Source organism: Salvelinus fontinalis, chromosome 27 (assembly GCF_029448725.1).
Source record: "Salvelinus fontinalis isolate EN_2023a chromosome 27, ASM2944872v1, whole genome shotgun sequence".
Lineage (NCBI taxonomy): Eukaryota > Metazoa > Chordata > Actinopteri > Salmoniformes > Salmonidae > Salvelinus > Salvelinus fontinalis.
In genome coordinates this window covers 1993595-2010490 of record NC_074691.1, presented here as the reverse complement: position 1 = coordinate 2010490, position 16896 = coordinate 1993595, and the positions used below count along the sequence as shown (strand labels likewise).

Below are 16896 nucleotides of genomic sequence, written 5' to 3'. Positions count from 1 at the left end.
CTCAGAAGGCAGACCGACCGCCCCCTTTTTCTCCGTCTTCTCTTCACGCAAATGACGATGATTTGGGCCTGTTCCCGGGAAAGCAGTATATCCTTCACGTCGGACTCGTTAAAAGGAAAAAGCTTCTACCAGTTCATGGTGAGTCATCGCTGTTCTGATGTCCAGAAGTTATTTTCGGTCATAAGAGACGGAAGCAGCAACATTATGTACAAAATAAGTTTAAAGAAATAAGATACAAACACAAAAAAAGCTAACAAAATAACACTGTTGGTTAGGAGCACGTAAAACGTCAGCCATCCCCTCCAGCGCCATTCTACAATTCGCATTGCAGAATGATATATGACATTGTACACAATTGTGCACAATTTTCGGGTACCCGTTTTGGCTTGTGAGAACTTTTTTCAAAACTACTGACTGAAATGATACACAACCTCTTCAACTGTAGTCTCTACAGGGCCCCTGACTACCTCTGGTGTTGATCACAATGGTTTTTTAATTGTCTACACATGTCTAAAAATGTGGGCACAATCAGAAAGTGGACAACAAGACAAAGGATGCATGATTGAGTAGCCTAAAGCTTAACGATTATTATAGTTATCATTCACCAACAAGATAGCACGAATAAAAAATATATTTTGAGCCGCAAATACTGTATGTCATCAGCTTTTTATAGCCTATTACAGGCTAGAGAAGACTCACAGGCTACCAAGTAAGCAAAATTACATTGAAAAAACATATTTTCCAGACGTTGAAGTTCGGTTCATTTTGGGTTCTGCATGAAAGGGTAAAATACGAAATATGTGTTTTCTGTGTTAAAAATTGTTTTTTTTCCGGACGTTGAAAATAGGTATTTTCCGGGTAGTGAAATCAACGTAATTTCCTATTCTGAATGATAGTTGAAATTATGTATTTTCCAGACTTTGAAAATATGAATTTCTGGACGTTGAAAATATGTATTTCCCGATGTTTAAATCAGTTATTTTTCAGTTCTGAATGAAAGTTTTTTACAGACTTTGAAAATGCATATTTTTTGGTCATTGATTCTACACATACATTCTCAATGAAGTATTATATCACAATAAAACTTTTAAAATCCATTTAATGTAAGTGAGAAGAGATTGCAACATATAATATAATTGTTATTGCTCCCATCCGTCACCTGCACTTATGCTATATTTTTCAAAGCTTTAAAACTGACAGCGATGCAATGAATTTCTAAGTTCGCAACCTACAGAATTAACCAACAGACTAGTTTCACTACAGTAACATTCTCAGTAACAGTTACAAAAATATTTTTCCTTGCTATGACTGTGATTTGTTGTTGTTTATCTACCTTAGTTGAATGCACTGACTGTAAGTCGCTCTGGATAATAACGTTTTCTGAATGACCAAAATGTAAATGAAAAACAAACACTTGCAAAGCATTCTGGATATTATTCTAACGAGCTCCGCCCCAAAACAAGTACCAAGTCTGAATGTCTAGACTTTGTTTCACAAGTTTGAACATCACAATACAGTATGGCACAGTTCAGTACAGTAGAGCATAGTAAAGTATAGTGGAGTACAGTACAGTATGGTACGGCACAGGACGGTAGTTTTATTCAGTAGAGTACAGTATGGTGCAGTTTAATTCAGTCGAGGAGTGTACAGTACAGTTTAATTCAGTAGAGTACAGTTTAGTTCAGCAGAGTAGAGTACATCAGAGTAAAGTAGGTTACAATAGAGTACATTATACTGTATTATAAACTGTCTGGTTCAAGCCCTGAATGCTGATTGGCTGACAGCCGTGGTATATCAGTCCATATACCACAGGTATGACAAAACATGTATTTTTACTGCTCTAATTACATTGGTAACCAGTTTATAACAACAATAAGACACCTTGGTGGTTTGTGATATATGGCAAATAGAGGCCGGTGCGGACCATGCCAAATCTGAACCAAACATAGACGTCTATGATTGGTTCAGAAGTCGAAATCAGGACCCCAATAAAATACATCCAAAAGACATTGGGATTTGTCCGTGCTTTATGGTAGTCTACAGAGCTACACATGAGCGTTCCAAAACTATTGAAAGTTATGGCGAGCATGAGCTGTGACGGTAAAATCAATCAATGAGATAAGAGGAGAGGAATTCCTGTCAATGAAGAAACTTTCCATTTACACCAAGATAATACTTGAGTCATGCTGAGCGGAGTTCATGAGTTCAACAAGGTTGCAACAGTCGACACTGTCATATGATAAACACCACCAAATGAATGAGTGAATTCTACGCGGGGAGATTCTGGCAGGATTTGAGTTTGAAAACCAACTTTAATGTCGAATAAACGAATAATGAAAATAAATGATTAACCCGTTTATACCGCCAAAACAGCGCGTGTTCAGTGGAGCTGTCAGTTTTTATTGCTCATTCAACCAACCAGCAGCAAAATATTGAGTTGTCTCGAGCACTGCGAGCCAGCGTTTTAAAGGGCCACGGCAGGTATTGACAAGTTTGTTGTCCGAACATTTCAGCTTGCCATTATATACCATTGACGAACCTGGATTCACTAAATTATTATCATGTCGTCGGGAGTGGAGAAAAGGCTGGACAGCCGAAGGAAAAAGTTGGAATTCATGGTCAGAGACCTGAAGTCAGCGTTAAACTTGGAGAGTTTACTGGTAAGGTTGTAACAATACATACAGTGGGGAGAACAAGTATTTGATACATTGCCGATTTTGCAGGTTTTCCTACTTACAAAGCATGTAGAGGCCTGTAATTTTTATCATAGGTACACTTCAACTGTGAGAGACGGAATCTAAAACAAAAATCCAGAAAATCACATTGTATGATTTTTAAGTAATTAATTTGCATTTTATTGCATGACATAAGTATTTGATCACCTACCAACCAGTAAGAATTCCGGCTCTCACAGACCTGTTAGTTTTTCTTTAAGAAGCCCACCTGTTCTCCACTCATTACCTGTATTAACTGCACCTGTTTGAACTCGTTACCTGTATGTAAAGACATACAGGTAACGAGTGTAAAGACACCTGTCCACACACTCAATCAAACAGACTCCAACCTCTCCACAATGGCCAAGACCAGAGAGCTGTGTAAGGACATCAGGGAAAAATTGTAGACCTGCACAAGGCTGGGATGGGCTACAGGACAATAGGCAAGCAGCTTGGTGAGAAGGAAACAACTGTTGGCGCAATTATTAGAAAATGGAAGAAGTTCAAGATGACAGTCAATCACCCTCGTTCTGAGGCTCCATGCAAGTTCTCACCTCGTGGGGTATCAATGATCATGAGGAAGGTGAGGGATCAGCCCAGAACTACACGGCAGGACCTGGTCAATGACCTGAAGAGAGCTGGGACCACAGTCTCAAAGAAAACCATTAGTAACACACTATGCTGTCATGGATTAAAATCCTGCAGCGCACACAAGGTCCCCCTGCTCAAGCCAGCGCATGTCCAGGCCTGTCTGAAGTTTGCCAATGACCATCTGGATGATCCAGAGGAGGAATGGGAGAAGGTCAAGTGGTCTGATGAGACAAAAATAGAGCTTTTTGGTCTAAACTCCACTCGCCGTGTTTGGAGGAAGAAGAACGATGAGTACAACCCTAAGAACACCATCCCAACCGTGAAGCATGGAGGCGGAAACATCATTCTTTGGGAATGCTTTTCTGCAAAGGGGACAGGACGACTGCACCGTATTGAGGGGAGGATGGATGGGGCCATGTATCGCGAGATCTTGGCCAACAACCTCCTTCCCTCAGTAAGAGCATTGAAGATGGGTCGTGGCTGGGTCTTCCAGCATGACAACGACCCGAAACACACAGCCAGGGCAACTAAGGAGTGGCTCCGTAAGAAGCATCTCAAGGTCCTGGAGTGGCCTAGCCAGTCTCCAGACCTGAACCCAATAGAAAATCTTTGGAGGGAGCTGAAAGTCCGTATTGCCCAGCGACAGCCCCGAAACCTGAAGGATCTGGAGAAGGTCTGTATGGAGAAGTGGGCCAAAATCCCTGCTGCAGTGTGCGCAAACCTGGTCAAGAACTACAGGAAACGTATGACCTCTGTAATTGCAAACAAAGGTTTCTGTACCAAATATTAAGTTCTGCTTTTCTGATGTATCAAATACTTATGTCATGCAATAAAATGCAAATGATTTACTTAAAAATCATACAATGTGATTTTCTGGATTTTTGTTTTAGATTCCGTCTCTCACAGTTGAAGTGTACCTATAATAAAAATTACAGACCTCTACATGCTTTGTAAGTAGAAAAACCTGCAAAATCGGCAGTGTATCAAATACTTGTTCTCCCCACTGTATTACATAATTCAAGGATTCTGAAAATGTTCATAAGTGTGGTTAATTTGTGTACATTTCACTGTTTTCAAAATATATTGTTCAAAACAAGCTGTTCAGTTACCCGATGCTCTGCCATCAGCAGCTCCGACCTCTGACCTGCCGCCCAGCGCTATTACATTGCTTACTGTTGGGGGGAACTGCAGTAATGATTGAAAATCATCACATCATTTTCACAGTTAGCTCCTTTTTTTTCACTTGTCGCATCTGTGCTTGTTGCATTTCCCCTGTGCTTGTGTCACTGATGCACTCGTGAGCTGGCTGCGCACTGCTCGTTCTAAAAATATAACTTTTGGTCATCAAAACAGTGGCAGCATGTGCCGCAATGGAGATTTCTGTTTTTACATGCACAAGTGAAATAGGTGTTTATGCTGTTCTTTAAATGCACAGATCACTTTATATATATTCCCAGAGAAACTAGTAATCATGTCATGCTGTTTTGTTGACAATATGTCAGACATAAATAAATCACAAATCACATGAAATAAATTATGATCTTCAGAAAGCAACAAAATAGCTAGGGGTTTACAATGATGGTGAAATTTGGGTTAAAATCTTCCTATAACTGACACAGGGTTGATGGAGTGACGTGTGTGTGTGTGTGTGTGTGTGTGTGTGTGTGTGTGTGTGTGTGTGTGTGTGTGTGTGTGTGTGTGTGTGTGTGTGTGTGTGTGTGTGTGTGTGTGTGTGTGTGTGTGTGTGTGTGTCATAACTCATCATGTAACTCGCCCCTCCAGGTCCGTCACAAGGCATCTCAGAAGGTGTACGCCATGAAAAAGCTGAGCAAGTCTGAGACGATCAAGCACTCTGCCTTCTTCTGGGAGGAGAGAGACATCATGGCTTTCTCCAACAGCCCCTGGGTCATCCAGGTGAAAGGGAGGCTGAGAGTCACACACACAAACACACGCACACATATGCAAACATGTGCACACCTTCACGCATGTACAGTACACGCACAGACCTACAGTCATCTCCAAAATTATTGGCACCCTTGATACATAATACAAATACCGAGTGATCCCCATAATCTCCAAAGTGTTCTCTTTCAATTGCTACCATAGTCATGCATATGCTTTTTATATTTCTTCTGTTAGAAACATTTCAATTTGTTCGTATCCATATAGGCCTTTTTCCACAAGTATAAAGGGTTAAAGAACTATTGTGGAACTACTTCCATGTAGGGCTGCACGATATGAGCCAAAAAATCGAATTGTGATTTTCTTACCAAATATTGCGATTGTGATTTGACTTGAGGTATAGATCAACACACTTGGGTGAACTGTTGGAATCATAGAAATACAATTATGTATATTAAGAAGCTGTAAAGTGTAAGTGTAAAGCAGCATCGTTCTTGTTGGTCACAATCTGTTCACTGCATTTGACCTCACAGAACAGCATGAAAACTTACAGTGAATCAAACTGAGGAGGAGGAACTGCACTGCCTAATTGACAGGGGTGGGGCTTGGTGTGTGCTGGAAGCAGCCACAAGAGGAGAGAAGAAGAGGGACTATAAACAGAGTCAACTTTAATAACGGACGTTACACTGGGTGGCGTTTCAAAAATATTGCATGCAATATGGGTATTACACACGTCAATATTGCGATTTCGATGTGAATTCAATTACTTGCGCAGCCCTACTTCCATGGCTTCCTGTTTCACTGGGGTATAAAAATGACTTAAGAAGCATGTGAATTCCTTCTGTTATCCATCACCAGGCAAAGAAATCACAAATGAAAAGAGACAAATGGCTGTTGACTTTCATATATCAGGCAATGGGTAGAAAAATCTACTGAAAAAACAAATGCACCATTTACCAATGTTACGGCAACAATTAAGAGGTTTAAAACCACTGCAACAGTGGTAGACTTGCCTGGTAGAGGACCCAGGTGTATCACACAGTGAGCACGGTTACATGAGCACAATAATACTTTGCACGAAGAACGATTTCCCTAATCATCCTGTTTACATGGACACATCTCAAATCAGGCTACTGATGGGACTTTGATAAATACTGCAAATTGCCAAAATAAATGTTGTACCACAGTAGCCATGTTATTTTTGCTAAGACTTATTTGATTCTGAGATTGGACATAGAAGGTTTGTATGCGGAAACTATTTATAAGATGCGTACTTTACTTGCACATAATAGGAGGAGGCTTGCGATAACCGGTGTTGGCACGTGTGCAGATCAAATACACAGCTGGAATGCTGATTTAAGCTGTTTACATGTCCTAATCATTTGAAAGATTACTCAGAAATCCAGGTGTTTTATTCGGCGTATGCTTACTTCGATTATGATCAACATTTTGCAATGGTCTCCGGACTTGAACCACATTGAAAACCAATCCAATTTTTTTTTTAAGAGGGCAGTCCATAAGTGCAGACCGAAGGATATCAGGGATATGTACAAATGTTGTATGGAGTAATGGTCGAAGATCCCTCCCCATGTGTTCTTCAATCTAAGAAAACATTATAGAAAAATAAAACATTAATAAAACATTATAGAAAAAGGCTAAGTGATATTATCATCATAAGGGGAGGGTGCACAAATAATTTAAAAGTTCTTTTTTAGTTCTTTTTTTTCTCTGAGCGATGGTATGAGTATACAATAATATAATTTCCCAATAAATGTAGCTCAGTATTTCTATTTATTTTATACAGGATAGACACACACACAAACACACACACACACTCCTCTCACTTTCTCTTAATGTGAATCAATCATTGTTGTCATATAAACTCAGCCAAAAAAGAAACGTCCCTTTTTCAGGACCCCAAAGATAATTCGTAAAAAATCCAAATAACTTCACAGATCTTCATTGTAAAGGGTTTAAACACTGTTTCCCATGCTTGTTCAATGAACCATAAACAATTAATGAACATGCACCTGTGGAACGGTTGTTAAGACACTAACAGCTTACAGACGGTAGGCAATTAAGGTCACAGTTATGAAAACTTAGGACACTAAAAAGGCCTTTCTACCGACTCTGAAAACACCAAAAGAAAGATGCCCAGGGTCCCTGCTCATCTGCGTGAAGGTGCCTTAGGGATGCTGCAAGGAGGACTGCAGATGTGGCCAGGGCAATGAATTGCAATGTCCGTACTGTGAGATGCCTAAGACAGCGCTACAGGGAGACAGGACGGACAGACGATCGTCCTCACAGTGGCAGACCACGTGTAACAACACCTGCACAGGATCGGTACATCCGAACATCACACCTGTGGGACAGGTACAGGATGGCAACAGCAACTGCCCGAGTTACATCAGGAACGCACAATCCCTCCATCAGTGCTCAGACTGTCCACAAGAGGCTGGACTGAGGGCTTGTAGGCCTGTTGTAAGGCAGTTTCTCACCAGACATCACCGGCAACAATGTCGCCTATGGACACAAACCACCGTCTCTGGACCAGACAGGACTGGCAAAAAGTGCTCTTCACTGATGAGTCGCGGTTTTGTCTCACCTGGGGTGATGGTCGGATTCGCGTTTATCGTCGAAGAAATGAGCGTTACACCGAGGCTTGTACTCTGGAGCGGGATCGATTTGGAGATGGTCTGGGGCGGTGTGTCACAGCATCATCGGACTGAGCCTGTTGTCATTGCAGGCAATCTCAATGCTGTGCATTACAGGGAAGACATCCTCCTCCCTCATGTGGTACCCTTCCTGCAGGCTCATCCTGATATGACCCTCCATCATGACAATGCCACCAGCCATACTGCTCATCTTGTGCGTGATTTCTTGCAAGACAGGAATGCCAATGCTCTGCCATGGCCAGCGAAGAGCCCGGATCTCAATCCCATTGAGCACCTCTGGGACCTGTTGGATCGGAGGGTGAGGGCTAGGGCCATTCCCCCCATTCCCCCCAGTTTACAATTGGCTCATTCATCCCCCTCCTCTCCCCTGTAACTATTCCCCAGGTCGTTGCTGCAAATGAGAACGTGTTCTCAGTCAACTTACCTGGTAAAATAACGGTAAAAAAAAATTATATATATATATATAAATAAATAAATGTCCGGGAACTTGCAGGTGCCTTGGTGGAAGAGTGGGGTAACATCTCACAGCAAGAACAGGCAAATTTGGTGCAGTCCATGAGGAGGAGATGCACTGCAGTACTTAATGCAACTGGTGGCCACACCAGATACTGACTGTTACTTTTGATTTTAACCACTCCCCCCACCCCCCCCCCTCCCCTTTGTTCAGGGACACATTATTCCATTTCTGTTAGTCATGTGTCTGTGTAACTTGTTCAGTTTATGTCTCAGTTGTTGAATCTTATGTTCCTACAAATATTTACACATATTAAGTTTGCTGAAAATAAACACAGTTGACAGTGAGAGGACGTTTCTTTTTTGCTGAGTTTACTATCCTATCCACATGTTTTTCAGCTGTGCTGTGCTGTGCTTTCCAAGATGACCGCCACCTTTACATGGTTATGGAGTATATGCCCGGTGGAGACCTGGTCACCTTGACCATGTGTTACGTTCCCCAGTTTCTGTGTTCTGTTTTGTATTTGAGTGTGTGTTTCAGGAGATGGCTTCCTGAAGTACTCCCCAACCAGCTGATTGGTCAACCCCAGGCTAATTGGTGATTGGAGCTGACCCCGCCCCCTCGTCAAGAAGCAGCTGACTCTAATCACCATTGCCACCTGAAGATAAAAGCCAGTGTTCTGCCCAAGAGGAGAGAGAGAGAGATGAGATAAGGAGTAGAGATTTGGAGATTGAGAGAGAGAGAGAGAAAGATTAGATTGTGATATAGTGTAGGTTGTGTATCAGAAAGTGTGGTATGTACTGTTGTTGTTGGTAGCAGTTTTTCTATGTCCTGTGTTTGAGTGTTTGTGTAATCATTAATAATTACTCTGTTTCATTTGTTCCCAGGGGGGAAGGAGAAGGCACTTTGGGAGTGCTTAGGCAAGAGGCCCGAGGGCATACATATACCCGTAGTATATTTACTGTCTAGGCACACTAGGTAAGACCTGGGCGGACCACCCCCTGTATTTTGGTTAGGGCACCAGGCGGTGTTAAGTTAGGTAAGTTAAGTGGGTAGGCAGGTTAGATAGGAGAGGGGGAACTTTGATATTTACTTTCTTTGCTTTGGTTCCGTCCAGCCCCTTTTCCCCATATTACCGTGTAAGAAAATAAATTCTAGTAACGGTAAATTCTGCTTTTGTGTCATCCTTACTCGCACCTACAGTCCATACCTCTTGCACTTCAGAGAGTTGTGTTGTAGCAGGGAGTTGCGTTCCCTCTTCTCAGAGGCGTGCGTAACACCATGAACTATGACATGCCAGAGAAATGGGCCCGACTCTACACTGCCGAGGTTGTGCTGGCTCTAGATACCATACACTCTATGGGTTTCATCCACTGTGACGTGAAACCAGACAACATACTGCTGGACCAAAATGGCCACCTCAAGCTGGCTGACTTCGGCACCTGCATGAAGATGGACTCGGTGAGTTTTGGTGGTGGAGAATAAAACAAACATGTGCACCCTCTTTAGCTCCCCAGGACCAGGCTTGAGAAGCACTGGGTCTTGGGAAGTGCTTCCCAATCCCGGTCCTGGGGAGCAAAACGGGTGCACATTTTTGTTTTTTGCCCTAGCACTTACACACTTGACTCAACAAATCAAGTCATCATCAAACTTTAATTTGAATCAGGTGTGTTAGTGCAAAAACAAAAATGTGCACCCCTTTGGGTCCCCAGGACCAGGATTGGGAAACACTGGTCCTGGGGCCTAGACTGTGCATTAAGGGTTTGCTGAGGGAGACTCCGTCTGTAAATTGTCTTGTTATGGTCATTCTTTCTGAAATGGCAAACTCAAGCCCTAGACCAGAATTTCTTTCTGCTTTCGTCTCTTGAGCTAAAGTTGAGCAAATGTTTTGCTATTTTTCAAGGCAATGAACTGTGTCTGGCTGAAATCTGCATTTGAGAGAACACCCTATGGTCAGGTTTTGAATGCAATGTCAATTTCCCCAGACAAATTGCATCCGATTTAGTTACTGAATCATGTCTTATAAGCACAGGTGCAGTGTGGCAGAGAGCTGTTGGACAAAATGTATGGGCCAGTTTCCCAGACACTGATTAGGCCTAGTCCTAATCAGCTCAATGGAGAATCACCAAAAGTGCTTTTTAGTTCAGGACTAGGTTTAACACTAGAACCGCTGGCACTCGAGGAGCCCCCCCCCCCCCCCCCCCCCCCCCCAATAGCAATAACACAATAGCATTTTCATTAGTTTGTTACTGTAGGCTATATGTAAAAAAAAATCACGTGTTAAATCAATTTTATTCGTGGAGTGCCTTTGTTACAACTATGAAACAGAAAGCATATGTTGTAATGCAGTTATAAGAAATCCCGCTATGCCCACCGACGAACCATCAAACAGGCAAAGTGTCAATACATTACTAAGATTGAACTACAGGACTACTACACCGGCTCTGACGCTCGTTGGATGTGGCAGGGCTTGCAAACCATTACAGACTACAAAGGGAAGCACAGCCGAGAGCTGCCCAGTGACATGAGCCTACCAGACAAGCTAAACTACTTCTATGCTCGCTTCGAGGCAAATAACACTGAAGCATGCATGAGAGCTCCAGCTGTTCCGGAAGACTGTGATCACGCTCTCCACAGCTGATGTGAGTAAGACCTTTAAACTGGTCAACATTCACAAGGCTGCAGGACCAGACGGATTACCAGGACGTGTACTCTGAGCATGTGCTGACCAACTGGCAAGTGTCTTCGCTGACATTTCCAGCCTCTCCCTTTCCGAGTCTGTAATACCAACATGTTTTAAGCAGACCACCATAGTCCCTGTGCCCAAGAACACTAAGGTAACCCTAAATGACCACCGACCCGTAGCACTCAGGTCTGTAGCCGTGAAGTGCTTTGAAAGACTGGTCATGGCTCACATCGACACCATTATCCCAGAAACCCTAGACCCACTGCAATTAGCATACCGCAATAACAGATCCCCAGATGATGCAATCTCTATTGCACTCTACGCTGACAAAAGGAACACCTATGTGAGAATGCTATTCATTGACAACAGCTCAGCGTTCTACACCATAGTGCCCTCAAAGCTCCTCAATAAGCTAAGGACCCAGGAACTAAACACCTCCCTCTGCAACTGGATCCTAGACTTCCTGACGGGCCTCCCCCAGGTGGTAAGGGTAGGTAACAACACATCCGCCACGCTGATCTTCAACACAGAGGCCCCTCAGGGGTGCGTGCTCAGTCCCCTCCTGTACTCCCTGTTCACTCATGACTGCACGGCCAGGCACGACTCCAACACCATCATTAAGTTTGCCGATGACACAACAGTGTCTATAGGGAGTAGGTCAGATACCTGGCCGTGTGGTGCCAGGACAACAACCTCTCCCTCAATGTGATCAAGACAAAAGAGATGATTGTGGACTACAGGAAAAAGGGGGGGTTAATCCTTTTTGAAATCAGACATGTTGGCTGGATTCATCATTTAATTTGGTGTCTTTCATGTGTGATTTCATGAAAGATTGATTTTTATAGTAATATATTTGAATTTGGCGCGCTACATTTTTTCTGGATTTTGGCCAAGTGGGACGCTACTGTCCCACATCCCAGCTTTACACACTCTTGGCATTTCCTCAACCAGCTTCATGAGGTAGACACCTGGAATGCATTTCAATTAACAGGTGTGCCTTATAAAAGTACAATTGTGGAATTTCTTTCCTTCTTAATGCATTTGAGCCAGTCAGTTGTGTTGTGACAAGGTAGCGGTGGTATACAGAAATAGCCCTATTTGGTAAAAGACCAAGTCCATGTTATGGCAAGAACAGCTCAAATAAGCAAAGAGAAATGACAGTCCATCATTACTTTAAGACATGAAGGTTAGGTCAATACGGAACATTTCAAGAACTTTGGAAGTTTCTTCAAACCATCGTGCTATGAAAACCATCCTGCTATGCTGCGCTATGATGAAACTGGCTCTCATGAGGACCGCCACAGGATGTAGAAAATAGTACAAATAAAGAAAAACCCTTGCATGAGTAGGTGTGTCCCAACTTTTGACTGGTACTGTATACCCATTGATTCTTGAAGAATATAACGTATAAATGCCTCTTGAGCTTAGTTCAACTATTGTTATAAGGGCACAGGGTGAGACCCAGATGCAGACACGGGAGGCCGATGGTTCGAATCTCTGATATTTATTATAATCCAAGGGGCAGGCAAGAGAATGGTTATGGACAGGCACAAGAACATACACAAGGTCAGATTCCAGGAGGTACAGGCAGTATTGTCAGGCAGGAGCGTTCAGAGTCAAGGCAGTCAAGGGTCAAAACCGGGAGGACTAGCAAAAGAGGGAGAAGAAAAGCAGGCGCTTTTTGACTTGACAAGACGAACTGGCCACAGAGAAACAGGGAACACCGGAATAAATACGCAGGGACTAATTGGGGGAAAAGGGTGACACCTGGAGGTGGGTGGAGACAATCACAAAGACAGGTGAAACAGATCAGAGCGTGACAATTGTACCTCCTCAGAACCCCAAATATAAGCTTGTTTGTAGACAGTATGAATGTAAACAAACACTGTATATCCTCAAAACATGGTGCATGGTCAGTCCTTGCATCTATAGCTCTTTCTATGAACTTGAGAGTGGTTACATTTCTCCAGGCCCAACCCTCAACGTTCTACCTAAAGTATAAATTAAGAATTCTAGCTCTAATCTGTGTTAGGCACACTGTCCCACTATCTTTCACTTAAGGTTACCTGCTTTAACTAGGTCTCTGTTTCAGTCTGTCTGCCCGGCTCCCCGTCTGCATCTTTGTCCGTCTGTCTATCTGATTCCAGACGGGCATGGTCCGCTGTGACACGGCGGCGGGGACTCCGGACTACATCTCCCCCGAGGTCCTCAAGTCTCAGGGGGGCGATGGCTACTATGGCCGCGAGTGTAACTGGTGGTCTGTGGGGGTCTTCATTTTTGAGATGCTGGTCGGCGAGTGAGTATTTCTCTGTCCCCATTCACTGATCCTGAATCAGAAAGGCATTGAGGGTCTGAATCACGCAGACCATTTGCTTTAAAAATTTAATAAGCTTAGTTTTGTCACTTGATTTGGATTGACGTTAAGATACAATATCGAGCATGATTTGGTTAACCATGCTTGGGTAATAAGTAACCTTTCCAGAGACCTCAAGACTTGGCTTTAGCTCAGTGGGCTAGACACAGGTTTGAACCCAGTTAGTCACACTACTAAGCTATTAGTGTGTGTAGAAACCAGCTTAACCTCCCCCTGTAAAGCGTAAAATAAACCCAAACATTGTAACTTAAATGTCTCCTCTCTTTTTAGGTGACACCACATTTTATGCCGAGTCACTAGTAGGAACGTACGGGAAGGTCATGGATCACAAGAATAAACTTAACTTCCCAGACGATGTGCAGATGTCCAACGATGCCAAGGACCTCATCTGTGCCTTCCTGTCTGACAGGTATATGTGTGACCTCTGACCTACGAAACACAAGCCCATGACCTCTGTGACCTCTCGGCTCCTTCAAAGTGTGACCCCTCACTTTTCACACTTTCCCGTGGAGGCTGTTACTGCAAACAAAAGCTAGATTTTCCTGTGTTATATATATATACTGAAAAAAAATATAAACGCAATATGTAAAGTGTTGGTCCCATGTTTCATGAGCTAAAATAAAAGGTCCCAGAAATGTTCTATACGCACAAAAAGCTTATTTATCTCAAATTTTGCTTACAAATTTGATTACATCCCCGTTAGTGAGCATTTCTCCTTTTCCAAGATAATCCATCCACATCTGAAAGATGTGGCATATTTTAAGAAGCTGATTAATCAGCATGACCATTACAGGTGCATCTTGTGCTGGGGACAATAAAAGGCCACTAAAATGTGCAGTTTTGTCACAACACAATGCCACAGATATCTCTGGGTTTGAGGGAGCGTGCAATTGGCATGCTGACTGCAGGAATGTCCTCCAGAGTTGTTGCCAGATAATTTAATGTTGGTTTCTCTACCATAAGCCACCTCCAACGTCATTTTAGAGAATTTGACAGTACGTCCAACCAGCCACACAACCGCAGACCACCGATAACCATGACAGCCCAGGACCTCCACATCTGGCTTCTTCACCTGTCTGAAACCAGCTATCCGGACAGCTGATGAAACTGTTTGTTTCCACAACCGAAGAATTTCTGCACAAACTTGTCAGAAACCGTCATAGGGAAGCTCACAGCGAGCTCGTCATCCTCCCCAGGGTCTTGACCTGACTGCAGTTCGGCGGACAACAAACACAATTATATTTTATCGATGGCAATTTGAATGCACAGTGATACCGTGACAAGATTCTGAGGCCCATTGTCATGCCATTCATCCGCCGCCATCACCTCATGTTTCAACATGATAACGCACGGCCACATGTTGCAAGGATCTGTGCACAATTCCTGAAAACTGAAAATGTGCCGGTTCTTCCATGGCCTGCATACTCACCAGACATGTCACCCATTGAACATGTTTGGGATGCTCTGGATCGATGTGTACGACAGCGTGTTCCAGTTCCCGCCAGCAACTTCGCACAGCCATTGAAGAGGAGTGAGACAACATTCCACAGGCCACAATCAACAGCCTGATCAACTCTATGCGAAGCAGATGTGTTGCGCTGCATGAGGCCAATGGTGGTCACACCAAATATAAGAGCGTCTGCTAAATGACTTAAATGTAAATGTAAATGTAAATACTGACTAGTTTTCTGATCCATGCCCCTACCTTTCTTTTAAGGTATCTGTGACCAACAGAAGCATATCTGTATTCCCAGTCATGTGAAATCCATAGGTTAGGGCCTAATTAATTAATTTCAAATGACTGATTTCCTTACATGAACTGTAACAGTAAAATAAAAATGTATTGTTTCATGTTGCATTTATATTTCTGTTCAGTATATTTACACACTATGAGGTTCATATGATGATGATAATGCCCTTTTAGTGTAAGAGCTGTTTGAAAAGACCACCCGTTTTGGTGAGAGGGAGTTTTTTGAAAAGACCCCCCGTTTTGGTGAGAGGGAGTTTTGGCCTGCCTGGTGACATCACGCCTGCCTGGTGACAAATTAGCTGAAGGTAGACAGCATAGTGGGTCAATTTCCGCAAACAACGAAGAGCCTTGAAGCGAAATGATCTCACTCCAATAAATTTTTATAGAAAGTTAGAAAAAATAGATAAGATCTTGCTACCATGGAAAGGAAAATACCTGTCTATTTGTGGGAAAATCACCCTGATTAACTCTTTAATCATATCACAGTTTACCTATTTGCTTATGGTTTTGCCTACACCTAGTGACCTGCTTTTTAAATTATATGAACAAAAAGTATTCAATTTGATTTGGAACGGCAAGCCAGATAAAATTAAAAGGGCCTATCTATATAATGAATATGAATTCGGAGGGCAGAAATTATTAAATATTAAAGCATTAGACCTCTCACTAAAGGCATCAGTCATACAAAAGTTATACTTAAATCCAAACTGATTCTCTAGTAGATTGGTACGAATGTCTCATCCAATGTTCAAGAAGGGCCTTTTTCCCTTTATTCAGATTACACCTGCTCACTTTCGGTTGCTTGAAAAGGAAATAATTTCCAAAATATCTTTATTTTTTAAACAAGCCTTAGAAAGTTGGTTGCAATTTCAGTTTAATCCACCTGAAAGGACGGAACAAATAGTACAACAAATCTTGTGGTTAAATTCAAATATAGTAATTGATAAAAAAAACTGTATTTATCGAAGAAATGTTTAAAAAAGGTATAATTTTTGTGAATGATATCATAAATAGGACTGGTGGAGTAATGTCACACATGCAGCTAACACAGACATATGGAAATGTCTGCTCTACCCAAAATTACAACCAATTAATTGCAGCATTACCACAAAAATGGAAGAGGCAGGTGGAAGGGGATAAAAGTAAGGAACTTGTATGTCGGCCTTATATTAAAGAACATAAATGGTTAAAGAAAAGTGTGATAAATAAAAACATATACCAATTTCATTTAAGGACCAAAAAACTGACAGCTGTGCCATATAAATTGCAAAATAGTTGGGAAGAGATTTTCGATGTACCCATTCCATGGCACATGGTTTATGAATTGATACGCAAAACAACGCCGGATTCAAAACTTCGAATTTTTCAATTTAAATTATTGTACAAAATTCTTGCAACTAATAGAATGTTATATATATGGGGGATACAATCTTCCCAGCTCTGTAGATTCTGCTGTGAGGAGGCAGAGTCATTAGACCATTTATTTTGGTATTGTCCGCATGTAGCTCGTTTTTGGTCACAGGTCCAGGAATGGTTGAAGAATTGCAACATTTGCGTAGAACTAACGCTACAGATAGCAATACTGGGGGATTTGAAAAGCCATAGTCAATCAATCAATAATATAATAATTATTTTAGCAAAAATGTTTATTTTTAATTTACAATCCGTGGAAGCTATGAGAATAGGAAGATTCAAATCTTTTGTGAAGCATCACAGCACAGTTGAAAAATATATGGCAAATAAAAATCCG

The 16896-nt window shown here is 42.2% G+C and overlaps 1 protein-coding gene across 1 annotated transcript in view; it reads left to right on the top strand.

Moving 5' to 3' along the window:
• Positions 1-2215: 2215 nt before the first annotated feature.
• LOC129824858 (rho-associated protein kinase 2-like) overlaps positions 2216-16896 on the top strand; it is a 69494-nt gene continuing 54813 nt past the window's right edge. The window contains exons 1-6 of the mRNA XM_055884388.1: positions 2216-2660; positions 5088-5218; positions 8739-8822; positions 9602-9797; positions 13170-13314; positions 13667-13805. Coding sequence (XP_055740363.1) covers positions 2562-2660; positions 5088-5218; positions 8739-8822; positions 9602-9797; positions 13170-13314; positions 13667-13805 — 794 coding nt within the window. The 5' untranslated portion in view covers positions 2216-2561. The remainder of the gene's footprint in view (positions 2661-5087; positions 5219-8738; positions 8823-9601; positions 9798-13169; positions 13315-13666; positions 13806-16896) is intronic.